This window comes from Gossypium arboreum, chromosome 11 (genome assembly GCF_025698485.1).
Source record: "Gossypium arboreum isolate Shixiya-1 chromosome 11, ASM2569848v2, whole genome shotgun sequence".
NCBI lineage: Eukaryota > Viridiplantae > Streptophyta > Magnoliopsida > Malvales > Malvaceae > Gossypium > Gossypium arboreum.
The window spans coordinates 36,704,986-36,732,765 of record NC_069080.1 but is presented as its reverse complement, the minus strand read 5'-3'; the positions used below and the strand labels follow the sequence as shown (position 1 = coordinate 36,732,765).

Sequence of the window (27,780 nt, the reverse complement as noted above, 5' to 3'; positions counted from 1 at the left end):
ATAAAAATATGTTTAAAAATATTTAAATACTTTTTAAAATTAATGTTGATTTTTACAAACAAATTATAAACATTGTTTAATTATCTATAAATTTTAAACATGAATTTATTATCTTCTGTACAGATATGGTAAGTATTTTTTTAACATAAAATTTATTGATTTACCCTATCTAAAAATACAATTTATAAAATTAAGAAATTTTAAAGTATGTTTGCAAATTAAATATTTAGATAGTATTTAATGAAATGAAATTTTTAACTGTTTAAAAATTAAACAAGGACTAAATTGATGTTGATATAGCTTCAATTCTGGTAGCTATTTAAAAATATTTTAATTATTTCATTAAAATTACTCTAATTCCGAGAGAGGAAAATACTGAAGCAAATAGCATAGATAATTAATATACTAAAGAAATATATTATTTTTAATATAGGTATTCAATTGACATTTAATTAGAAATTTTATTAATATTATGGATAAATGATAGGACAAAAGTAGGTAAATGAAAGATGAATATAGTTGACGAACGCATGAAGTGGATGGGATCCTACAAAATATAGTTGGTCTTGCTCTCCATAAACAGCTCTCTCATTTATCTGTTTTCCACCACATCTCCAGTGGCTCCACCACCGCATCTACATCTCCCTGTATTTTATTTTTGTTGATCAGCGAATAATTAAAAACAAAAACAAGAAGTTGTAATTACCTCATAAAAATAACCCACCGAGACTCGATATTTTGGAAAATTGTTTATTACTCGGTGCAGGGTTGCCTCGTATATGCCATTGGACCATATCTACAACAACATGCACGTCTCTTCGTAAAAAAAAGGGTTAATTGAATTGATTTGATTAGAAGAAGTACCTTCAACATGTCACCGATGTTGCAAACAAATGTTCCGGGAATTGGAGTAGCAGGTATCCATTCACCTGATGAGGTTTGTTATCTTCAAAACATAATTGTATATAGTTACAATTATAAAGGTGGTAATAAGGATTATATATATATATATATATATATGTACCTCAAGTGCAGTAATATCATCATCTTGATTAATCAAAGATAACAAACCTGTTAAAAGCATATACAGAATATTTTATTAGGAATCCTACGAAAATCTTCTAAATAATAAATTAAAAAACTGAAAGCTTACCATAGTCGGTGTGAATCCCACTGATGATATTAGTTCCCAGCAAGACAGATAATTTATTTATTTATACTAGCCAATCTGATTTTGTAGGGAGTGTTGGTAATCAGCTAGGGTTAGACCAGGGTAACCATTGAGACGAACCATCCAAAATGCCTTCGCCAAACTTATCCCTCCCACTATTTTTCTGGAAATATCTAACCATCCAAACGCCAACACACAACCAATTAAATTAATCATTAAGTACATTATTTGCAGATTAAAGAAAATCAGTGGCATGCCTGTGCAAAGTCTGAAATACTCTTCCATCCTCGTTTTGAAGTTTGGTGGATCCTTTGGCCTGCAGATACACATCAATATTTCATATCATCCAACATATGTATGAATAGGATGGATCTGATCAACTTACCATTGGTTACATCCTGCCAAGGGTTCACCAAACTTTCCGTAACTCCCCTTCTCTACTTCTTTATAGAACTGTGATCCAAAAATGACATTATTACAAACAGTAAGGATTAGAGATTAATTGTAACGTAAAAGCATTTGCAGTTTGTAGTTAATTAAATTATAACATTATATATATATATATATATATATATATATATGTTGTGTGACACTAGCTACTTACATCAACAGTTTCCGGCAAGTCAGGCACACCTTTGATTATATTTTGCTTCAGTTTTTCGTATCCGGCCCCTGCTTCCAAATTTATAGGGTTAGTTCAATAATTCCATCAACGAATTTAAAGCAATTCATGCTAACATGAGGTGCATGTTTAATTATGGTATTAATACACTTTATATTAGCCTTAAGTTTATCTGAAAATGAGCTTGAAATTTTGCTTAAACTTATTAAAATTTGTAAATGACTAACCAAACTCATCTTAAAAACACATATATTATTTTTTAAAATTATATTATTTTTAAATTTAATAAATTTTATATGATTTTCATTTGTTAAAATTTTATATGCTTACCCCACAGTCCACAAATTGGTACTTACATTGTACTTTTTTCCATCTTGGTACCTAAACATTTTGTCACATAGTATCTAAACTACTTTTTTTCCCAAGCTAGTATCTCTGATATTCAAATTGCTAGTCAAATTACCAAGTCTATTTATAATAATAATAATAATAATAATAATAATAATTATAAAAGTTTAACCCACAAATTGGTAGTTAAATAATGCTCATTTTCTCAAGTTGGTACTTAAACTGTTTTTTTATTACAAGTGATACCAAAAAGTGGTGGATTTTGGGGCTAAATTTTGGGGGGCGTGGTAAAATTTTCAAAAAGTTTAGGAGTTAAATGAGAAATTTTTAAAAAAATTGAGGGTCTAATTAATTTTTTTGTGAGATTAATGAGAAATTTCAAAATTTTGAGGGGCCTAATTAATTTTTTTTTAAATTTTCAAGAAAAAATAAAAAAAAATTAAAAATTTTAGTAAGGGGCAAGGACTCCTAGGCACCAATAAGGATCCATCTCTAGTACCTAAACTATTTTTTTCACTCATTTTACACCAAAATGTTATCTTCGTTAAAAAAAATTTCAAGCTATAATAGACAGTCACATCATATAAACTTTTAAAATTAATTTTTAAATCTTTTATTTTCTACTTTAAAAAAAGTCTTTTATTTTCCTTTACATTTTTTCTTTCTTCTTTTTCATAATGTCTAGAAATATTAGTAATGTTTAAAATTGGCCATCTTGAGGTAGAGTCGTTGGCGAGTAATTCTATTTTTAAATTTTACCGCCTACTTGTTCAACCTAATGGCATCGAAAAAGTTCTTTCGTTGATCAAAACCATTGTTTTTAGAATCAGACCGAATCAACCGGTTGGATCGAAAATTGGTTTGAAGATAGAGGTTGAAACGATTGACTCATAAATCAATACAAATAAGTTGAACTGAGCTAAAAAGTGGTTGAACTAGTTCAACTTATTATTTCAATTTTTTTGAAATTTTTATTTTTATTTTTATTTTTATTTTTAAAATAATTTTTAAAAATATATAATGAACATAATACTTTTTGTCTTTTTTTTTGTTACATGACACTTTTTATTGGTTATCTATTTTTAAATGAACTTAACGGTTTGACTAATGACACAGGTATCAACTTGGAGAAAAAATAGTTTAAGTACCACTTGTGACAAAAGAAAATCTATATGTACCAAAATGAAAAAAAGAAGAAGAAGAAGAAGAAGACATAGCTTAGGTACCAATTTTGTGGGTTTAGCCTTTTTCTAAAAATAGACTTAAACGGTTTGATTAACAAAGGTACCAACTTGGAGAAAAAAGTAGTTTAGATGTCACTTGCGACAAAAAAAAAAATTTATGTACCGAATGAAAATAAAAGTATAGTTTAAATACAAAGTTATAAATTAAGCCAATTTTATATATAGACAACTTGGTAGTTTATTAATGTTACATTATAGTATTAAATATTGGAAACTTATTTAATACACTATGGTGGAGTTTTAGACTCCACAAATAAAATAAAGACAACGACAAGTATCTTATAAAAATATAATAAAAATTTAAAATAAATATTTAAAAAATACATGTCAATTTTAAAAGTTAATTATAAAATAAAAAGCGTACACTGTGAGTATATGAAATATTCACTCTTATATATTATTATAGATTTAATTTTTATTATAAATTACATAATATAATATATTAAAAAAAACCAACTGCGCCTTGAAAGATAACAAACATGGATTAATTGAAAGATAATGGAGATTAATTAGATACCGATTATGGGAACTGGGTTGCCATGCTTTAATTCTCCAACCCTGCTTTTAATAGGTGCATATATAAGGAAAATTAAACGTCACACAATACTTAATTTATTATTTATCGGTCAACTTGATTGTCATGAATATTTTATTAGAATAATTATAGAAAGTTGTGATGAATAAAATTTGATTTGATTTAAAAATAAAATAAAATTTAAATTTTGAATTATTCGGATCGAATTAATCGAGTTAATTGAATTAATTCAATTTTTCTGAATTTTGAGTTTGAATCGAGTTGAATTTTCTGTTAAAATTGAATAATTGATGATATTATAAAATATTTGTATTAAAATGTTTTGTTGGTATCAATTTCACATTTTATCTTTAAAATAACTTTTATTAAAAAATTTATTTTTACATTTAATATTTTTTATTTTCAAAATAGATTGTGACAAGAATCGAAGATAATTGAAGCAACTAAGCAAGCAAATAAGCCAACACATAGATAAAAGATTAATAAATAAATTATGAATGGAAGAAAGTTAATAATAAATTTGATTACAGTGGGTGACAATGACTACAAGGGGCCAAAGTCATTATTTTAATTTAATTCAAACAAATATATTAGGTTTAATTCGATTTGAATTCCATCTCAACTCGATTCGAGAAAATTTCAAATTGAGTTAACATGATAAAATATGATTCGTCAACTTGAAATTTTTTCATTTGATTCGATTCGATCGACACTCACTCTCTAATAGAAATTAAACGTATTTTATGAAATTAATTATCAATAAATAAATGTAAACTTATATTTATTATATTAATCATATTATATTATTAAGTAATATTTTGGCAAAAATAAAATATAAATGAATTTAATTTTAAAATTTGTAATATGGTAACTTTATTGGATTCAAACTCATTAAAAGATTAGCCCACATGAGGTGACATTACATTAAATACAACTTTATATTTTAAAATTAAAATACCAAATTATGATGATAATACTTTTATAAACATAATTTATTATTACTGCCAATAACGTGTGCACAATTAAGGCTTTTTTTTTTATTCAATTGGGTGCTTTAACAGTTGATTGTTAAAGTTAATTGTTCTTAATTTTTCAGTTAAAGTCATCCCGTGTCACAATTACGGCATGACATGCTGCAAAAAATTATAAAAGTTATTAAATTTAAATAAAAATATTAAAATTAAAAATGTATATATAAAAATCGTAAAAAATAAAAACTATAAAATTTTATAAAAATAAAAAATATAAAATGCATAAAAAAATTTTAACTGTTGACCGTTAAAGTTAACGAATTTTTATAATTTTTTACAAATTGTATATTTCTTTACTTTTTATAATTTTCTTACTACTTTATAAAATTTTGTAAATTTCTTTTCTATATTTCTATATATTTTATAATTTTTTATGATTTTATAAAATTTTACACTTTTATATTTTTTATATTTTTCTAATTTTTATATTTTTTATTAAAATTTAATATTTTTATAAATTTTATTGATTTTTGTTTTATATTTTTTGCCGCATGTCACGTAGTGGTTGTGACACATGGTGGCTTTAACTGAAAAAATTAGGGCAATTAACTTTACCGGTCAACTATTAGAATACCGAATTGAGTGGAAAAAAATTGTTTAATTGTTTTTTTTTAAAGTTTGAGGACCTTTTTGATACATTTTAACAATTTAAGTATCCAATTGAGTGCAAAAAAAAAAAAAAAACAAGGGCTTAATTTTTTTTAAAAAAGTTTGAGGGCCTTTTTTATGCATTTTAAAAGTTCAAGTACTTAATTAAGTGTAAAAAAAAAATAGAGACTCAATTGCTTTTTTTAAAAAAAATTTGAAGATTTTTACACTCTTAAACCTATATATATATTTTTAAAATAGAATAATTTATACATTTTATGACATATGTAATGGACCACAAATTAAATATATTAATAACTATATATTAAAACAAGAAACATATTAAAAAAAAGTTAAATTAGTCATATAAGAAAAAAAAACTTTATTGGTCAAATATGCCGTTTTTTTTTAAAATATAGGAAAGTAGACTGCTTTTAGAGAGAGTGTGAAAACACGCACACTTTCTGCACAATTGACAGGAATTAAGTTACAAATTTTGACTTTTTTAGTATAATTAGTTTTTTTAATTAGATGGTTAAATATTAGTGGTTTTGTTATTGAGTTCTAAGTTCAATTCCTCTCTCACTCACATAAAATTAGTATTTTTTTATTTCATGTTGTTTTAAGCTTATTATTGTTATTATTATTATTATTATTATTATTATTAACATATCAACTTCCTTAGTTAAATGGTTAAATATAATAATTTCATCTTTCAAACCTAAGTTCAATTCCTTTTTCTAAATATATTTGTAATTTTTTTATTTTATGTTGTTTAAAGTTTTTTTATTTTTAATTAATGAATATATTGTTTTTAATTTTTTAATTATTCTTTTAAATCTTTTAATTAATAACTTTGTTATTCATAAAATCAAATAATAAATATGTAATTATATAATAAAAATATATATTTTACATATATCATTATGTTAAAAATATTTGAAATTAACAACTCATTTATAATATATAATATAATATAAACATCAACTAATTTTTATATATAATATTTATATGTCAAATATTTATTTTATCCATGTATAATGTGGGTATGGTGATTTCTAATATTATAAAATGAAACAATTATTTCAAATTTTTATTTTATATGTAAAATATTTAAAATGTCATTGTTTTTTCTACATTATGAGTATGATATTTCAAATATTTCTATAAGTGAAATATTTTAAATACATATATATAATACTAAAATTTAAATTTTCAATATTGAAAAAAAATTAGAACTTTCGTAACGAGGTAAGTAAGTACAATTTGACATGTTTTAAAACATTATCTTAGTTTATACCACTTTTTCACCTTTTCACTTTAATGTTTTTTATTCCGATCAATACTTAAAAAAAATATTTTTTGGATGACTAAAATGAAAAAACATAGAAGTTGGGTGAATAAAACGAAAGTATAAACATAATGTATTTAATAGTTGGGTGATTAAAATGAGAGCAACCTAAAAATTAAGTGACAAAATTGCAAGAATTTTATTTTGAATGACCAAAATAAAAGCGACATAAAAATTAAATGACCAACAAGATAGTATATTAATTTTAATTTGAATTACATCTGTTCTTGAACTTTTATTTATACTTTAATTGTATTATATTATATTTATTACACTTCAAAAAATCATTTTTTAACAGGATATTTTTTAATCATTTTATTTTCTCACATAACTTTTCACAATTTCAAACCATAGTTGTTCATACTAAGTTTTCATCGTACATTATCCATCCTGGTGTTCTTTTTTTCACCTTTTATCATCAGCATACTATACCAATATACAAAGCCTAATTATGAAAGTCTTTTTTTTTCTTTTTCAAGTTCTGGATCTTCTGATTCAATGAGCTTACAATTTTCATTGCCAAAAACAAAATTATTTTTTACACAAACACCATCCCCAACAAAGAAAAGATCCATCTATAAAATGTTTTCAAATGATGATAAATAATCCGTACGTATTCACCTTCCTTTATACCATTTTTGACACCTTGGCTTGGGACTGTATGTATATATGATCATCACATTCATGAACTAAGATGAAGATGAAGCTTTCCTTGATGTATTGATGTTCTTGTTGCGACAGTATTGGTAGCTATTCTCTTCCATTCTTTCCACCACGAAATGTGCTAGCACTTCGTTCAATTCCACCAAGTTTTCCTTGCACAAAAACTCGTCCCCAGACATCTTCTCCACATCTCTATAATAATCATGAACAAATATATGCGTCTTGGGATTGCCCCCTTTCTTGCTTCTTGCAAGCACCCCCGACGTGAAGATCGGTTGCATCCTTCCAGGGCCTTCGTCTCCTTCGCCTCTTGGCCCATCGATCAATATCAAGTCCCAATCCACTTCGTAAACATGGTTCGGTAAATCATTGATTCCCAGCTTACAATCTGAGAACAGCAGGTTTTGGACCGGCCTGCATTCGTTCCGGATCTGTGCTTTAGCAGATGCTATGAGCTCTCTCGTTTCGCTTGCTTTGGTCGTGTATTGGACGTCGTAAGCGTCGATTTCCGGATGCAACTCTTCGAAATAGGCCGCGTAGTACCGGTTTTCGTCGATGAAAACGGTGCGGCCATTGTGGTTCAGTGCTTTCCACAGGAGGGTTTCTTGTGTTAGACCGAAAACGAGGAAGTTGCATGGGGAGGAACATTTACGTAGGACATCAGAGATCGGCTTCAGCTCCGCATATGTCATGTGGAAACTGTCGTTGGATCTCGAAGCATAATGGAGAAGGGTGTTGATGACGGTGGTGGGCAATAGTGAACCACCACCACCACCAAAGGCGGACACAGATGAGCCGGGGCCTCTCACGGTTGTCCTTACGGCTGCTGTAGTTCTACCGGAAACAGACTCTCGGGTGTATATGAGAGTTAAAAGGAAGGCAATAGTGAAAAAGGAAATGAAGGCAAGGAGCCATAATCTGCTAGAGCTGCCTTGTTTTTGGATATAAGGATGGAGGAGGATTAGCTTGGTATTACTGTTACTGTTCTTCATTTCTTTTTTTTTTTTTTTTTGCTTTTGCAATCGTGGAGAAGAATGTTTTGACTGGTGAGAGAATCAGAGAAAAATGGGGTTTGATTTAAAGAAGGTTGAAACAATATAGGATTAGGCAAACATGAAGTGACATTACGTTAAATTACATTAAAGACAACCTAATAATATTCTAGAAAACCAAATTAAACCACATGGAAAACCATTTAAGTATTTCCTTTTTATGCTTTTGGGGTTTTGAAAAGTAGGTTGGCTTTGTTTTCACTGCAAAACTAACATGGAAGTGATGATTATTTGGGGTGAAAGAATGGTGAAAAGGGATTATCCAAAATTAGAAGTGGTATGAAAGAAACAGAGGAGAAGAGGCGTTGTTGAAGACCGGGGGCTGGTGAGGGGCAAAAGGAAAGTAGATGGGGAATATAATATTGTAGTGACCTGATAACTAATTACAAGCCAAATGTCGCTTTTCCTTCATCAATTTTGGGTTTTATTCTCAAGTAACCTTTTTTTTATACATTTATATATACCATTTCTTAAATAATGAGTTTCCATTTGAAGGTGACAATTCACCTGCTCCAAATTTCCCATTTGCAGAAACCTGGATTTGGAATGAACAGAGTCACAGACTAAGTATGCAGGTTCTTTTATGTTCCTTTAAATTAACTGATAGTCTGGTTTATAGTTATATATGAACAAAGTATAACCCAAAAACCGATATTTTTCATAACAAGTTCAGCTGATCTAAGGAATAATGTTCATTAGGAATTTATATTTGCAGGAAAGTTGTGTAAGTCCCTTTTCTTATTGGAGAGGCATGGGATTGTGCAATTATACATGTGAATCAGTGATCTCAGTGGCTTAACAGCTATGAACAGAATAGATTAACAAATGACTTGAACAGCAAGGTAATATAATCAATAGCATTACTTGTTTCAAACAAGGTTATTACAGTACAAGGAAATGGTGACAATCCTTACAGTGGCCCAGAAAAGGTAATGTCAGACCATCTTACTTTATGCTTCCAAACTTGTCGGTTAAAGCTTAGCCCTCTATAAAATTTTATTTTAGTCGCATTGGATTTTGCACATTAGTTTGTTTGTTGTTGATAGAATAATAGTATTAGATTAAATGGTTGTTTAAGTTTTTATTTTTTATTTTTAATTTAATGCTATGTTAATTATCATTCAAAATTAAGGTGTAAGAACTAAAATATTATATTTTCAATAGTAGAGAGGTTAAAATTGCAGTAAACTCATCTTTTATCATTTGGATTGCAAATATAAAATATGAAGCCCTAAAAAAATTAGGTAGGGTATGGGCCAGTTGACTGAACAGTTCTCTCCTGGGTTTCACCACGCTCTTTTCTCATGTGCCACTGGTTAAACTAACATAAGGCTTCACACCATCGTTTTCAAGTGACAAAACTGAACAGATTTCTAAAAAGAAAAAAAACAACAAAGATAATATCCCCTCTCTTGTGCTTTTTTAGCCAAAGGGGCAGCTTTAATACTTTAGTTCTATGGTCCAATTAACACTTACAATTTACATTAAAGAAAACAAAACAACATTGACATGACCTTTGTGGATTGGTAACGTTCTGTTTGGTCAATAAAGCATCCATGTTTTTTGCTCATTGAAATGGAGCACAAAGCATGAAAGATTAAAGGGAAGGGCATTATTAAGGGATAAAAAGGGCACATGTTTAAGTGCATTTGGCTTCAAAGATGGGACATAAAGTTTGGGGCTTTCAACATGGGGAAGATATTCTATGACTGATGAACACTAATGAAGTAATTAAAATAAAAAAAAATTGTCAAATTACCCCATCTTTAATCATAACAAGATGGAGGTTGAAGAAGCATGGATTTTTTAAAGAATCTTTATTAGGTATTTAGTGATGCAAATAAAAGTGATATTTTAAAATATTTAATTAGTAATTATTATTTTTATTATTATAGTATTGAAAAGAAAAAATGATACCATTACTATAAACAAAATTTGATAATAAATTGGGTAACATCGATGCATTAAATAAAAATTAAATGAGTAGTTATTAACATCAACTAGATGGATTATGTTTTAATACAGAAAATGGATATCATTTTATAATAGCAATTTTGTTTCTTCTTATCATTAAATATGATTGAAGACAAATTTTCTTGAGAACATGCAAACTTAGTTCTTCACCTTTTTACTCACTGGGTTGCTATTTACTTTAATGCCATTCGATTAAAGTTTTTCCTTTTTTATTTTGGTTAAGATTTTACTAAAGTACATTTAATTGCTTTTGTGATAAAAGAAGCCCAAGCCCTTTGTATGAATGATACCTCTTGATAGGTAATTTTGCACTTACAACGTTAGTCACGAAATTATATTATTTCCTCATTGATTTATTCCAAAGTTGCAAGCGTGAATCTATATGGTTCCTCCTCAAACGGGTTTCCTGTGGCCCGAAATTTCCAACACTAACGTACGTATAAAAAGCTAAAGCAGCACGGTCCCTAAAGCCTAGAAAGATTCCGGATCCGGATGGATTACACCCATTTTTCTTTCAATGTTGTTGGCCATAGGTAAGATTCAAATTCTGCCACATGGTTAAGGAGGCCTTTCGGAGTGGAACCATCCCAGAAGGTATTAACAATACATTAATTGCTATTATTCCCAAGTGTCAAGAAGCATCTTCAATCACTCAATTTGGTCCATTAGTTTAAGCAACATGACCTACAAAATTATCACAAAAATAATGGCTACGAGGATCAAACCAATCCTCCAAAATAATTTTTCTCCAATTCAAGGAAGATTTCTACCTGGCTGCTAAACTTCAGATAATGCTATTATTGTTCAAGAGATTATACATTTATTAAATCAAATGTAAAACAACGTAGGAGCTATGATCATCAAACTTGATCTCGATAAGGCATACAACAAATTAATTAGAGTGGTCTTTCGTGCGAAAGGTTTTATTTATACTTTATTTTTCCACTTAGTTAGGTCAAGCTATTATGGCCTGCATCTTGTCTACCATGACTACGGTTCTCTTCAATGGATCTAGGCTATAGAGCTTTAAACCCTTACGTGACATTAGGCAAGGTAACCCTTTATCTCTCTATATGTTCATCCCTATATGGAATACTTGAACCTTCAAATCTCTAAAGAAGTGGAGGAAGGACAATGGAGCCACATCCAAGCATCAAGAAATGGTCCATTTCTTTCCCATCTATTCTTTGCAAATGATGTCAGTCTCTTTGCCAAATCCATTCTTAAGACGATTAATTCCATTAAGAAAGTGCTTCGAGTCTTTATGGAGGACTTGGCACAAGGTGTAGACCTTTCTAAGGTGGTTTTCTCCCCAAACTACCATGCACATAGGAAGAAAGAAATTGCCAACTCCCTGAATATTAAAGAATCCTTAGATTTAGGGTGATATTTAGGCTTTCCTATTCATTCCAAAAGAATCTCAAAACGGGACTACGAAGTTATTGTTGACAAAGTTTGAGGAAAGCTTAACGCTTGGAAAGCAAATATATTATCACAAGCAAGATAAATTGTGCTTGTCCAATCTACGATGTCTTTGATTCCAAGGTACTTCATGCAATGACGTTCCTTTCCACTGAGTACGTTGAAGGAACTTGATTGAATTAATAGGAACTTTTTATGGGGGAGACATAAACTCAAAGAAGATGCACCTTGTCAATCGGGCTAAAGTCACCCAACCGAAATCCCAAGGTGGCTTAGGATCATGATGAGCAAAGCTAGAAACCAAGCCTAATTAGTTAAGTTGGGTGGCATGTTATTTAGGAAAAAGATAAATTATGGGCAAAGGTCCTTACCTCCAAGTACACTCCCAACAATAGAATCGTGAGAAAAAAAATGGATGTCTTGCCTATATAGAATGCTCTAAAAAAGATTAGTCCCTTCCTTGAAAAGGGCTTACATTGGGTTATTCAAAATGGAAACTCTACTAACTTTTAGAATGACAACTAGATGGGTAGGGATCCTATAAGAAAATTAGTAGAAAGATCGTTAAAGGAGGAAGAAAGCCTGTTGACTTTTAGTCAAGTACAAAATTTATAATAGAACGAGTAGTTTGCTATTTGATCTAACGTACAAGGACTACTTTGCCCTTTTTTATTAGAAAGGGTAAAATGCAATTTGACTTTTAATATAGAGGCCTCTATGGTACTTTTACCATATTTGCTTTTGGTTATACATAATTATGGTTGAAGCTTGATTTGAATATTAAAGGTTGATTTTTCTATACTATTATTTAAGCTCCTGATTGAGCTGGTATCACCCTCAACTAGGTCATCAACTCAGTTAGAAAAATTATGAAAATGCCCTTTCTTAAATAAAATAGGTTATATTATTCGAGGTTACTTTAGTCTTTTTTTAATTTAAAAAACCAATAAAAATATGCATAAGATGGGATTTGCACCCAAACCAATTGTATTAGTAAAACCTTTAATATACCACTCAACTAAAGGTTTATGTAACAACCCGATTTTTAATGGTGCCGAAAAAGGCGATTTCAAAACCCCATTTTCGTAAACCGGGTCCGTAGATATTAAATAATATTTAATATGAATATTTACAGAGTTTTTATAAAATAATATTATTGTTTGGCCCATAAGTTTTGTCTATTACTTATTTAATTTAGGTGTAGGGACTAAATTGTAAAAGTCCAATCGTTATAGGTTTTTAATTGGCCAAAGACTCAGGGACTTAAATTACAATTAGCTAAAGGTATAAAATGGTAATTTAACCATTTTATAATAGGAACTAGTGGATGATGATGAAAGATCCCACTAATTTTTTAATGATAAATTAAGTTAATTAAATCATGATTAATTTAATTAATTAAGTTAATTAGTCTCTAATCCTACTATATAAGTTAAAAATAAGGTAAAAAGATGTCATCTTTTCACTCATCTTTTTCTTCTTGTTGAATTTGAAAGAAAGAAAACCATTTGAAGCTTTTAACATTCGACCATCTAATTGGTAAGCATTTTCAAATCATTTTCTTGTAATTTTATGTTTTTAAGGTAATTGAAGCTTGAGTTAGCTAACCTATGTACCAATTTGTAAAATTGGTGAAGTTTCTGAAAGTTTCCGTTGTTGATTTCTTTAAGAAATTGGTGTGGAATTGATAGATTTTAAGCTTAGATTGTGAAAAAGGACTAGATTGTAAAATTTAATTACTAGTTTTGTACATAAGGACTAAAGTGAATAAAATGCAAAATTTATTGTGAAATTTTAGTATGAATAAAAGTAGAGGGTCTCTAATGAATGTAATTGAAGTCTGTTTTTAAACCGAGACTCAAAATTTAAAGATATGGTTATTTCGAATTTAATGACTAAATTGAATAAAATGTAAAAATTTAGGGGTATGGAAAAATAAGATTATATAGATTCATTCATGTCATGGAATAATTTATAAATGTTTGGTATTGATGGATTGAATGGAATAATTGTATAGATCTAGAATTGGATCAAATCGGAGGTAATCAAGGAAAAGTCAAAATTGTTGATTAGTGTTACACCCCAAATCTAGATGATTTGAATTGAAGGCATGTAGACGTAAAGTAGTCTGTTCTGACAGACTCTGGTGGTTAGTTCGCAAAATTGTAAACTTTTGGCGAACTAATGTTTTGGCGAATTAAGTATCCGCCCACAGAAGTATATCAGGATTTAGTTTTTTGATGTGTTCTTCAATAAAAGAAAAGTAAGCTCTGTGTACGTCACCGCCAGATGTATAGTTCACCTAGTTTGTTCAAGCACTATGAAGAGAAAGTCTTGGTAACTAGATCTGGTTATAAACCAATTGAATTGATTGGTCAAATAGTTTTTGGACAAGACTCTTATTTATGTTTCTTCCAGATTCTGTAGGCCATTAGGAAGGGCATATTCTGAAGTTTCTTGACACTTGTCAAACTCCACTAAATGAAAGTGGATTATATATGTAACGCCCCGTACCCGAGACCGTTACCGGAGTCGAACACGAGGTATTTACGGACTTATTTCATTTACTTACACAGTTCATTTTTAAATTTCCAGACATACTGGTTAACTGCATCACAGTCACTTTAAAAATCATATCTCGAGTTCCGAAGCTCAAAAACTGATTCCGTAAATTTTTCCTAAAACTAGACTCATATATCTATCTACAAATTTTTTTCTAGAATTTTTGGTTGGGCCAATTAGTACAGTTTATTAGTTAAAGTCTCCCCTGTTTCAGGGTTCGACTACTCTGACCTTCATACATTACGAGTTAGATATCTCCCTGTACAGGGCTTCAATACTTATGCCGTTTGTTTCTAATGAAACTAGACTCGAAGAGGAATCTGTACATATATGGAATGGCTTCTAATTATCTCTGGTTAATTTATAGTGAATTTCCAAAGTCAGATCAGGGGATCCAGAAATCGCTCTGGCCCTGTTTCACGAAAATTTAAACATCTCTTAAATTATGACTCATATGATCATTTCGTTTCTTCCACATGAAAATAGACTCATCAAGGTTCTATTACATAATTTATTCTCTATTTAATTCCTTCCTACTATTTTTAGTGATTTTTCAAATTCACATCACTGCTGCTGTTGGCATCTGTTTTTAAGGTAGACTTTACCTATTTCATAATTTCCATGATTCAACTAGCCCTTTAACATACATAGCACAAAAATGATCGTGATTAACCATTCCAATGGCTAATCATTACCAAGCATTTCCATACCACTCAATGAACAATATACAAAATGATTATAACGCTATGCTCAAAATATATAAGCCATTTTCACATGGCTATCCAAATATATACAATACCAAAGTACTTGACTAACAACAAAAGGGCAGCCCTATACATGCCATTATCAGAGTTCAACTAAAAGAGTACCAAAAGGGCTTTGATAGTGTGGGCGGCTTCGACTTTAACAATCCCGAGTCCGATAGCTGACGAGCAAAATCTATAAAACAGAGAATCAAAGCAACGGAATAAGCATTTAATGCTTAGTAAGTTTGAGTAATGAAATTAGTTTTGACTAAAGTATAACATTCATATGGCTAAATGAATAACTTCATATATGCACATTCTCATAATCATACTTACTTCACGCTTCAATCAACATATTCATACACAAGGTATCAAACCTAACTAAAGGCCGAAAATTCGTTAATCAATTGAACAAATACTATTTAAAACGAATCGACTTTTCCGATGCATATACGAAACATACCTTATCGTTTGGATTTTATGAGCGTATTAATTGAAATTATTACAGCAAGATCGCTCACTTCCAAACCCAAGTATCTTCGGGATTTAGCTGGATATAACAACTCGCACAAATGCCTTCGGGTCTTAGCCCGAATATAATCACTAGCATAAATGCCTTCGGGACATAGCCCGGATATAGCAACTCGCACGAATGCCTTCGGATCTTAGTCCGGTTATCATCCGAATAATCATGCACATAGGTCCACAAATCATAACACATATTTATTTCGTTTCCATTACTAGAACTCAGACACAAGGCACTTATCTACCAATACCATTTTCGGCTCAATAACCACATACAAAGAGCATGGTTTTGATTTGCTATATAACATGATCTAATCGAATCATAATCTAAGTTCCATTACTCGAAAACTTACCTCGGATATTGTCGAACGATTTCAACGGCTATTCAATCACCTTTTCCTTTCCTTTATCGGATTTAGTTCCCCTTTGCTCTTGAGCTTAATTTAACAAATAAATTGATTTAATCATTTTGAACATCAAAGAGAAATTTAAGGTACTTAGCCCATATATATTAGGCATTAGAGTCATATATGTATGAAATCATGAATCAAATTCAACATATTAGCCAATATTCTCCTTTAGCCGATTTTCTAAGTCAAGATAAAGCCATCAATATGCTTACCTATAGCCGAACGTACAACATCAATCTATGTATTCATTCATGTGGCAGAATATGCATGTCTATGTTGAGGCTGATTATATACTTTATACATTCTACAAATATGGTTACTTGTATTGACTAAATACCATTTTGTTTCAAGTTCAAAACTCGGCTAATACACATATATACACTAGTAATCAAATACTAACATTTGCACTTCACCTTAATAGCTAGCTTAGCAAACCTTAATTTAGCATGTAATTGTTCATAACACAATTAAAGCATCCTCTCCATTCCATCAATTCAAAACACATACATTACTCAATAATATTCAAAATCATATTCGGCCTTAGTACACACTTGTTAGCTGATTTTTCTCCATTTAGTAACTAATGCACATATGTGCTCATTTGCTAGACTCTACTTCACCTAACTACCATTTATCTCTTCCATTTACTACCATGGCGAATGTTATAACCCAAGCCACACATATTGTTCCTCAAGGCCCTTCAATGACCACATTCGCACCCTTAAGAACAACCCAATTTCAACCTTCAAGAAAGAAGAAAAATATATGTACTAAGAGCTTCAAACTACTTGGCCGAATATCAAACCTCCAATCAATCAAAATTTAATCCATGGAATGAATAGAACTTGAACTAACCACCTTCTTTATACATAATTTTCCAAGAATTTCAAGGTACTTACCTCTTCCTAATCCTCATCCCAGCCTAACATGAAGCAAGAGAACTCCTTTCTTCTTCTTTTCTCAAGTTACGGCAAAATGGGGGAGCAAGGATGAAACAACTTTGGTTTCTCCTCCCACTCCCCTCATATTTTATTATTCTTCCCACACATATTAACACAAAGTGTCTATAATATGTTTTACCCCATAGCATGGTCGGCCACCATCTAGATTTTTGGCTAATTTGACATGCAAACCCATCTTTTATACAACATGCATTAATAGGTCCTTATAGATTAACCTATCGCATTTCAAAAGTGTCACACATAAGTCCTATTACTAAATTCACATGCAATCGACTAAATCGAAGCTTAAAACTTTCACACATTCATATTCACATATTTTAGACAATAAATATCATATTCAAATAATTTGGTGACTCGGTTTAGCGGTCCCAAAACCGCTTTCCGACTAGGGTCACTTTAGAATGTCACAACTCTCCCCACTTAAGAAATTTTCGTCCCGAAAATCTTACCGTAAATAGGTTTGGGTATCGTTCTTTCATAGAGTTCTCGGGTTCCCAAGTAGCTTCTTCCATCCCGTGTTTGAGCCATAACACTTTTACTAAAGGAACCTTTTTGTTTCGTAACTCTTTCACTTCACGAGCTAGGATACGAATCGGTTCTTCTTCATAACTCATATCGGATTGAATTTCAACCTCTGATGGATTAATTATGTGCGATGGATCAGACCTATAACGTAGAAGCATCAAAACATGAAAGACGTCGTGAATCTTTTCAAGTTCAGGGGGTAAAATCAATCTATACGCAACTGGACTGACTCGTTCGGATATTTCATATGGCCCGATGAACCTATGACTCAATTTTCCCTTACGCCCAAATCTGAGTATCTTTTTCCAAGGTGAAACTTTAAGAAACACTTTATCTCCCACCTGATACTCAATGTCTTTTCGTTTCAAATCCGCATACGACTTCTGACGATCCGATGCTGCCTTCAGACTTTCACGAATTATTTTTACTTTCCGCTCAGCATCTTTAATCAAATCAACTCCAAAAATTTTACTTTCACCTAGCTCGGTCCGAAACAATGGTGTACGGCATTTACGACCGTACAAAGCCTCGTAAGGTGCCATCTTAATACTTGATTGAAAACTATTGTTGTAAGTGAATTCAATCAAAGGTAAATACCGTTCCCATGAACCACTAAACTCAAGGATGCAACATCTCAACATATCCTCGAGTATCTGAATTATCCGCTCGGATTGACCATCGGTTTGGGGATGAAAAGCGGTGCTAAAATGCAACTTGGTACCCAAAGCTTCTTGCAATTTCTTCCAAAATTGCAAGGTGAATCTCGGATCTCTATCCGACACAATAGAAATGGGTACCCCGTGTAATCTCACAATCTGAGAAACATACAATTCAGCTAGTTTATCCAATGAATAATCCGTACGTACAGGAATAAAATGAGCCGACTTAGTCAGTCTATCAACAACAACCCAAATCGCATCTTTCTTACTCGCCGACAATGGTAACCCAGATACAAAATCCATCGTGATTCGTTCCCATTTCCATTCAGGTATCATGATCGGCTGAAGTAAACCTGTAGGCACTTGATGTTCCGCTTTCACTTGTTGGCATATTAAACACTTCGAAACAAAACCAGAAATGTCTCGTTTCATACCATGCCACCAAAACTGACGTCTCAGACCGTTGTACATTTTCGTACTCCCCGGGTGAATTGACATTCGGCTACAATGAGCTTCGTTCAGAATCATCGAAATAAGTTCTGAATTTCTTGGAACACACAAACGACTTCTGAACCTCAAACAATCGTCATCATCAATTTGAAACTCTAATTCCATATTCAAACATATTCACCCGTTTTGCGCTAATTCATCATCGACTTTACGAGCTTCACGAATTTGATGAATCAACAATGGTCTAGCCTTTAATTACGCTACTAACACATTGTCGGATAGAATGCATAAGTGTACATTCATCGTCAGTAAAGCAAACAAAGTGATTTACGACTCAAAGCATCCGCAACCACATTAGCCTTTCCTGGTTGATAGTCAATGACAAGCTCATAATCTTTTAACAACTCAAGCCAACGTCTTTGTCGCAGATTCAAGTCTCTTTGAGTCATCAAATATTTGAGACTTTTGTGATCCGAAAATACATGGCACTTCTCACCAAATAAGTAATGTCGCCATATCTTCAAAGCGAATACGATGGCAGCTAATTCGAGATCATGGGTTGGATAATTTTTCTCATGTGGCTTCAATTGTCTCGACGCATAAGCTACAACTCGACCTTCTTGCATCAATACACAACCCAACCCAAGTAAGGATGCATCACTGTAAATGACGAACTCCTTGCCTGATTCGGGCTGCACTAGTACTGGAGCTTCCGTCAAATGAGTTTTCAATTGATCGAAACTTTTCTGACACTTTTCTGTCCATTCAAACTTAACATCTTTCTAAAGTAGTTTCGTCATTGGTGTGGCTATCATCGAGAAACCTTTTACAAACCGTCTGTAGTAACCGACAAGTCCCAAAAAGCTCTGAACCTCAGTAATATTTCTCGGAGGCTTCCAGTTAATTATGGCTAAAATTTTGCTCGGATCAACTCGAATGCCCGATGCAGATACCACATGACCCAAGAAGCTAACCTCTCTTAACCAGAACTCGCACTTACTAAACTTAACATATAACTGCTTATCCTTGAATAGACTAAGATGTCATCAATAAACACAACTACAAACCAGTCCAAATACTGTTTGAAGATCCGATTCATCAAATCCATAAATACCGCAGGGGCATTAGTGAGCCCAAACGGCATCACTAAGAACTCGTAGTGACCGTATCTCATTCTGAAAGCTATTTTGGGTATATCCGAATCTCGAATTCGCAATTGATAATAACCTGATCTCAAATCTATCTTTGAAAACACTGAGGCTCCCTTTAGTTGATCAAACAAATCGTCAATGCGCGGTATCGGATATTTATTCTTTATTGTCACCTTATTCAGCTGACGATAGTCGATGCACAACCTCATGGTTCCGTCCTTCTTTTTCACAAACAATACTGGTACACCCCAAGGTGAGAAACTTGGTCGAGCGAAACCTCTATCCATCAACTCTTGCAACTGAGCTTTCAATTCCTTCAATTCCGTTGGTGCCATACGATACGGAGCTATCGAAATCGGTGTAGTCCCAGGTACAAGCTCAATACCAAACTCTACCTCCCGAACAGGTGGTAAACCCGGTAATTCTTCGGGAAAAACATCCAGATATTCACAAACCACCGGCACAGATTTAGGCTTCTTTTCTAACTCCTTGTCATCAAGTACATACGCAAGGTATGCTTCACACCCCTTTCTTACATATTTCTGAGCCAACATCGATGATATTACAGCTGGCAACCTATTCAAGTCAGTAGACTCAACTCGGATTATCTCGTTATTTACACACCTCAAATCGATGGTTTTTCTTTTTCAATTTATAATTGCATCATGTACGGTCAACCAATCCATACCGAGGATAACATCAAATTCATCAAACGGTAAAAGCATCAAATCGGCCGGAAAATAGGAACCTCGGATAACTAGGGGACATTTCTTACACACTTTGTCGACAAGCACATAACGACCCAAGGGATTTGACACCCGAATTACGAACTCAGTTGACTCAACAGGTAAAGTCTTACTGGATGCTAAGGTTTCACATATATAAGAATGAGTAGAACCAGGGTCAATCAAAGCAATCACATTAGTATCAAAGAGAGTAAAAGTACTGGTAATAACATCTGGCGAGGAAGCATCCTCGCGTGCGCGTATAGCATAAGCTCTAGCAGGAGCACGAGCCTCAGATCTGGTTGTAGCATCTCTAGATCCTCTCTGACCGCCACTAGCATTGCCCGTATTTCTAGATGGTCTACCCCGAGCAGTAGTAGCACCAGGTTTCCCACTCTGATTTACATTCTGTTTAGACAATCTCGGGCAATCTTTAATAAAGTGGTCAGCTAATCCGCACTTGTAACAGGAGCGGTCATGGAATCTACAACTCCCCGAATGCCATTTACCATAATACTGACACTCCGTTCTGTCTCGACGATCATTTCCAACACTGGCGACCGAAGTGACTCGTGCACTCACAAGGGGTCGATCACGATCTCATCTAGAAAAGCCCGAAGTGTCTTTAGATCGGCCTAAATCATCTCTAAATTTCTTTGATGACTGTTGAAAGGGCCTCCCCGAAGACCTCTTACAAAACTCCTTTGCTCCCATATCAGTTTTTCTTTTCTCTATACTGAGCTCCTCGGCTTTGCAAGCTCGCTCGACAAGTACCACAAATTCTCGGATTTCTAAAATGCCAACATACAGCTTTATATCATCGTTCAGTCCATCTTCGAAACGTTTACACATCACAGCTTCTGAAGAAATGCATTCTCGCGTGTACCGGCTAAGCCTTACAAACTTTCGTTCATAATCAGTAACCGACATGGAACCTTGTTTAAGTTCAAGAAATTCTTTCCGTTTTTTATCAATGAATCTCTGACTGATATACTTTTTCCGAAACTCGGTTTGGAAAAACTCTCAAGTTACTTACTCTCTGGGCACAACAGAAATCAACGTATTCCACCAATAGTAGGCAGAATCACGTAGCAAGGAGATAGTACACTTTAGGCACTCATCGGGTGTGTAAGATAGCTCATCGAGTACCCGAATAGTGTTGTCTAGACAAAATTCAGCTTGCTCGGCATCATCGCTGTCCGTAGCTTTAAATTCAGTAGCCCCGTGTTTTCGGATTCATCAACTGGGGCTTATTTGACCTTATTTGGTCGATTCTGGGAGGTATTGCAGTGTGGGGTTGTATTAGTCGGGAATGGGGTTGTGGAACAGTAGTATTAGTTCGAATGTATTGGTTGAACCAATCATTCATCACGCTATAAAAAGCTTGTCTAGCTTCATCATTCGGATTACTAGCAATAGGTTGAGAGTCCGCGGCCGCTGTCCCTTGTCGCGAGAGCAAGCGCTACACTCTCAAGATCATCACTACCACTCGGTTGGGATCGGGATCCATTACTATAAATAAACACATTTTCAATTGTCAGAAATCACCACACTATCAAATAATCACATAATGGCATGTATAGCTAAACCCAAACGTATTACTGTAGTCCTAGAATCGACTAAATCGTAGCTCTGATACCAATAAAATTGTAACGCCCTGTACCCGAGACCGTTGCCGAGTCGAACACGAGGTATTTACGGACTTATTTCATTTACTTACACAGTTCATTTTTAAATTTCCAGACATGCTGGTTAACTGCATCATAGTCACTTTAAAAATCATATCTCGAGTTTCAAAGCTCGAAAACTGATTCTGTAAATTTTTCCTGAAACTAGACTCATATATCTATCTACAAATTTTTTTCTAGAATTTTTGGATGGGCCAATTAGTACAGTTTATTAGTTAAAGTCTCCCCTGTTTCAGGGTTTGACTACTCTGACCTTCATGCATTACGACTTAGATATCTCCCTGTACAGGGCTTCAATACTTATTCCGTTTGTTTCTAATGAAACTATACTCGAAGAGGAATCTTTACATATAGGGCATGACTTCTAATTATCTCTGGTTAATTTATAGTGAATTTCCAAAGTCAGATCAGGGGATCTAGAAATCGCTCTGGCCCTATTTCACGAAAACTTAAACATCTCTTAAATTACGGCTCATATGATTGTTTCGTTTCTTCCATATGAAAATAAACTCATCAAGGTTCGATTACATAATTTATTAACTATTTAATTCCATTCCTACTATTTTTAATGATTTTTCAAATTCACATCACTGCTGCTGTCGGCATCTATTTTTAATGTAGACTTTACCTATTTCATAATTTCCATGATTCAACTAGCCCTTTAACATACATAGCACAAAAATGATCGTGATTAACCATTCCAATGGCTAATCATTACCAAGCATTTTCATACCACTCAATGAATAATATACAAAATGATTATAACGCTATGCTCAAAATATATAAGCCATTTTCGCATGGCTATCCAAATATATACAATACCAAAGTACTTGACTAACAACAAAAGGGCAGCCCTATACATGCCATTATCAGAGTTCAACTAAAAGAGTACCAAAAGGGCTTTGATAGTTTGGGCGACTTCGACTTTGACAATCCCGAGTCCGATAGCTGACGAGCAAAATCTATAAAACAGAGAATCAAAGCAACAGAATAAGCATTTAATGCTTAGTAAGTTTGAGTAATGAAAGTAGTTTTGACTAAAGTATAACATTCATATGGCTAAATGAATAACTTCATATATGCACATTCTCATAATCATACTTACTTCACGCTTCAATCAACATATTCATACACAAGGTATCAAACCTAACTAAAGGCCGAAAGTTCGTTAATCAATTGAACAAATACTATTTAAAACGAATCGACTTTTCCGATGCATATACGAAACATACCTTATCGTTTGGATTTTATGAGCGTATTAATTGAAATTATTACAGCAAGTTCGCTCACTTCCAGACCCAAGTATCTTTGGGATTTATCCGGATATAACAACTCGCACAAATGCCTTCGGGTCTTAGCCCGGATATAGCAACTCGCACAAATGCCTTCGGGTCTTAGCCCGGATATAATCACTAGCATAAATGCCTTCGGGACATAGCCCGGATATAGCAACTGGCACGAATGCCTTCGGATCTTAGTCCGGTTATCATCCGAATAATCATGCACATAGGTCCACAAATCATAACACATATTTATTTCGTTTCCATTACTAGAACTCAGACACAAGGCACTTATCTACCAATACCATTTTCGGCTCAATAACCACATACAAAGAGCATGGTTTTGATTTGCTATATAACATGATCTAATCGAATCATAATCTAAGTTCCATTACTTGAAAACTTTCCTCGGATGTTGTCGAACGATTTCAACGGCTATTCGATCACCTTTTCCTTTCCTTTATCGGATTTAGTTCCCCTTTGCTCTTGAGCTTAATTTAACAAATAAATTAATTTAATCATTTTGAACATCAAAGAGAAATTTAAGGTACTTAGCCCATATATATTAGGCATTAGAGTCATATATGTATGAAATCATGAATCAAATTCAACATATTAGCCAATATTCTCCTTTAGCCGATTTTCTAAGTCAAGATAAAGCCATTAATATGCTTACCTATAGCCAAACGTACAACATCAATCTATGTATTCATTCATGTGGCAGAATATGCATGTCTATGTTGAGGCCAATTATATACTTAATACATTCTACAAATATGGTTACTTGTATTGACTAAATACAATTTTGTTTCAAGTTCAAAACTCGGCTAATACACATATATACACTAGTAATCAAATACTAACATTTGCACTTCACCTTAATAGCTAGCTTAGCAAACCTTAATTTAGCATATAATTGTTCATAACACAATTAAAGCATCCTCTCCATTCCATCAATTCAAAACACATACATTACTCAATAATATTCAAAATCATATTCGCCTTAGTACACACTTGTTAGCGATTTTTCTCCATTTAGTAACTAATGCACATATGTGCTCATTTGCTAGACTCTACTTCACCTAACTACCATTTATCTCTTCCATTTACTACCATGGCCGAATGTTATAACCCAAGCCACACATATTGTTCCTCAAGGCCCTTCAATGACCACATTCGGCACCCCTTAAGAACAACCCAATTTCAACCTTCAAGAAAGAAGAAAAAATATATGTACTAAGAGCTTCTAACTACTTGGTCGAATATCAAACCTCCAATCAATCAAAATTTAATCCATGGAATGAATAGAACTTGAACTAACCACCTTCTTTATACATAATTTTCCAAGAATTTCAAGGTACTTACCTCTTCCTAATCCTCATCCCAGCCGAACATGAAGCAAGAGAACTCCTTTCTTCTTCCTTTCTCAAGTTACGGCAAAATGGGGGAGCAAGGATGAAACAACTTTGGTTTCTCCTCCCACTCCCCTCATATTTTATTATTCTTCCCACACATATTAACACAAAGTGTCTATAATATGTTTTACCCCATAGCATGGCCGGCCACCATCTAGATTTTTGGCTAATTTGACATGCAAACCCATCTTTTATACAACATGCATTAATAGGTCCTTATAGATTAACCTATCGCATTTTAAAAGTGTCACACATAAGTCCTATTACTAAATTCACATGCAATCGACTAAATCGAAGCTTAAAACTTTCACACATTCATATTCACATATTTTAGACAATAAATATCATATTCAAATAATTTGGTGACTCGGTTTAGCGGTCCCAAAATCGCTTTCCGACTAGGGTCACTTTAGGGCTGTCACAATATATATGTGAGTAGGGTTCGTGAGAAAGTTTCTTCTTCCTTCAAAATGATTCTTAAATTCTTAAATATCAAATGTTAATTGTTGATTGCTATTCTTATGTAAACTGGAAGCTAAGGATTCTTTAGAATAAACAAAAGATGTTCTATCTCCTAGAAAGTCTGACAACTTTGGATGTTAAGAGTAAGGGGTGCCATTATATATATATATATATATATATATGTAGCAAGTTATGATTAAAAGGTCATGCATGGGGGTTACCTGTAGTTGAGATGTTAGCTGTAACACTTCTAACCCGTCTCTGTTGCCAAATTAGGGTTACAGAGCATTACCGTACAATTCGAAACATTTAACTTTAAGACAGAAGCAATTATGTAACTTAATATCAACAACTAACAACTCATATAATTATAGTAAAAATACACTTTTAGGCCTTAAACCGAGCATTCAAGGCCTTAAAAATAACTTAGGAACAATTAGGGATCAATTTGAAACAAAACAGATAATTTTGGAAAAACATGAAAATTTGGGAAACAGGGGTTACACGGCCGGGTGACATAGCCCAGACCATGTGGACATTCGAGGTCTGGACACACGGTCGTGTCCCAGCTCGTGTGTTCACCCGTGTGGGTATTTGAAATAGGGCCACAGGGCTGTGTGCCACACTGTGTGTGCATTTGATGTTGGGTCACACGGTAGTGTCATAGACCGTGTTACATACTAACTTGAGACATACGACTGTTTCTTAGATCGTGTGAAACCTGCACCTCAAACAATAATGACACATGGCCATGTGTGGCACACGGCCGTGTGACAACCCATGTCCCAGGCCGCGTGCTTCTCAAAATGACCCTATAACAAGCCAAAGCATTGACCTTTTCTTGCATAACAAACCATGCCATTCTAATCATTTTTGCATGACCAAAACAACTTAGGTGCTTAACCAATATGCCATCAATTGACACCACAATTCAACATATCAACTTGACTCAATTCAACATTTCAGATTCATTCATTAAGCATAATTCCTATATATCAAATATCATTTCAAAGCATACCATTCATCCATATTTCACCTACTTTCATATGAGCATACATAAGTGTCACATACCTATTTTTACACTTTCATATGCAATCTACCAACTAAGGACATTAAGACACATATAAACTTGGCACAAACTCAAAACAAACCAAGTTATCAAATCAACATTCAAGCCCTATTACATTCCAAAACACATTCATATCATTTAATCTAAATGTCTATCCAATATTCTCTCATTGGTACCACAATTTAACATCCAAATCAACTCAAATCCAATGCCATAAATTCATATTTTAAACTTACATCAGAAATCTACCATTTAACCACTTCTTTCACAGTTCAATGAACCAAAAGCCATCTAAATCTCAAGGCATTCACTAGTAACCAAAACATATACTTACATATATACATTTATAATCCAATATCAACGCATAAATGCAAATAAACATAAACCACATTACATTGGTAAAAAACATAAAAACTCCTAGTACATGCCATTTATAACTGTTATCCAAAACAACCAAAACTACCAATATGATGAATGGATAGTGTGATTGTTCTCCTATGTGATCCCAATCGATTGAGCTTTTTGATTATAACACCCTTAACCCGTATTCGTCACTGAAATAGGGTTACGAGGCATTATCGAATAATACACATCATTCACACACTTTTATGCATTCATAATCTAAATCCATTCAACTCATTCATATTGTCCCCTTTAAGGTCCTACGAGACCTTAAAACATGCTTAAAAGAGGTTTGGGACTAAACTGATAACATTTAAAAACTTTGGGAAACTTAGAAAAAAAATTTCATACTGACTTACACTACACGGCCGAAGACACGGCCGTGGGAAAATTAGAGGGGTTATTGACTTAGGTCACACGACCAGCCACACGCCCATGTGCCAGCTCGTGTGCCACACACGGCCAGTAGACACGCCCGTGTGTCTGGGCCGTGCCAAACCTATAGGGTATACTAAATTAATTAGAAAGGGTACCCAGGGGACACATGACCGTGTACCAAGGCCATGTGTCATACACGGTCATGCCACACGCCCGTGTGCTCGGCTATGTGGAGTGAAAATAGGCTTAGTCAAAGCCACATTTCTCACCCTCCTCATGCTTTCCTACAACAAGACATTTTATACCATTTCAACACATTTATAGGCATCCTAAACATCATCAACTCACGCACAATTCATGCCATAATAAC

The 27,780-nt window shown here is 33.0% G+C and overlaps 1 protein-coding gene and 1 long non-coding RNA gene across 2 annotated transcripts; both read right to left on the bottom strand.

Moving 5' to 3' along the window:
• Positions 1-441: 441 nt before the first annotated feature.
• Positions 442-1,203, bottom strand: LOC108478048 (uncharacterized). Its single transcript, XR_008274829.1, has 5 exons — positions 1,154-1,203; positions 1,025-1,071; positions 865-929; positions 725-796; positions 442-645 (listed from the first exon to the last, which is right to left on the bottom strand). It is a non-coding gene; the product is annotated as an uncharacterized LOC108478048 (long non-coding RNA).
• A 6,136-nt stretch (positions 1,204-7,339) lies between these two features.
• LOC108465987 (protein IRX15-LIKE) lies at positions 7,340-8,948 on the bottom strand. Its single transcript, XM_017766359.2, has one exon. The coding sequence runs from the start codon at positions 8,543-8,545 to the stop codon at positions 7,580-7,582; it is 966 nt and encodes a 321-aa protein (XP_017621848.1). The 5' UTR covers positions 8,546-8,948; the 3' UTR covers positions 7,340-7,579.
• Positions 8,949-27,780: the final 18,832 nt, after the last annotated feature.

Bases quoted from the DNA above. Each gene is read 5' to 3' on its own strand.
- LOC108465987 (XM_017766359.2), bottom strand. From the start codon at position 8,545: ATGAAGAACAGTAACAGTAATACCAAGCTAATCCTCCTCCATCCTTAT.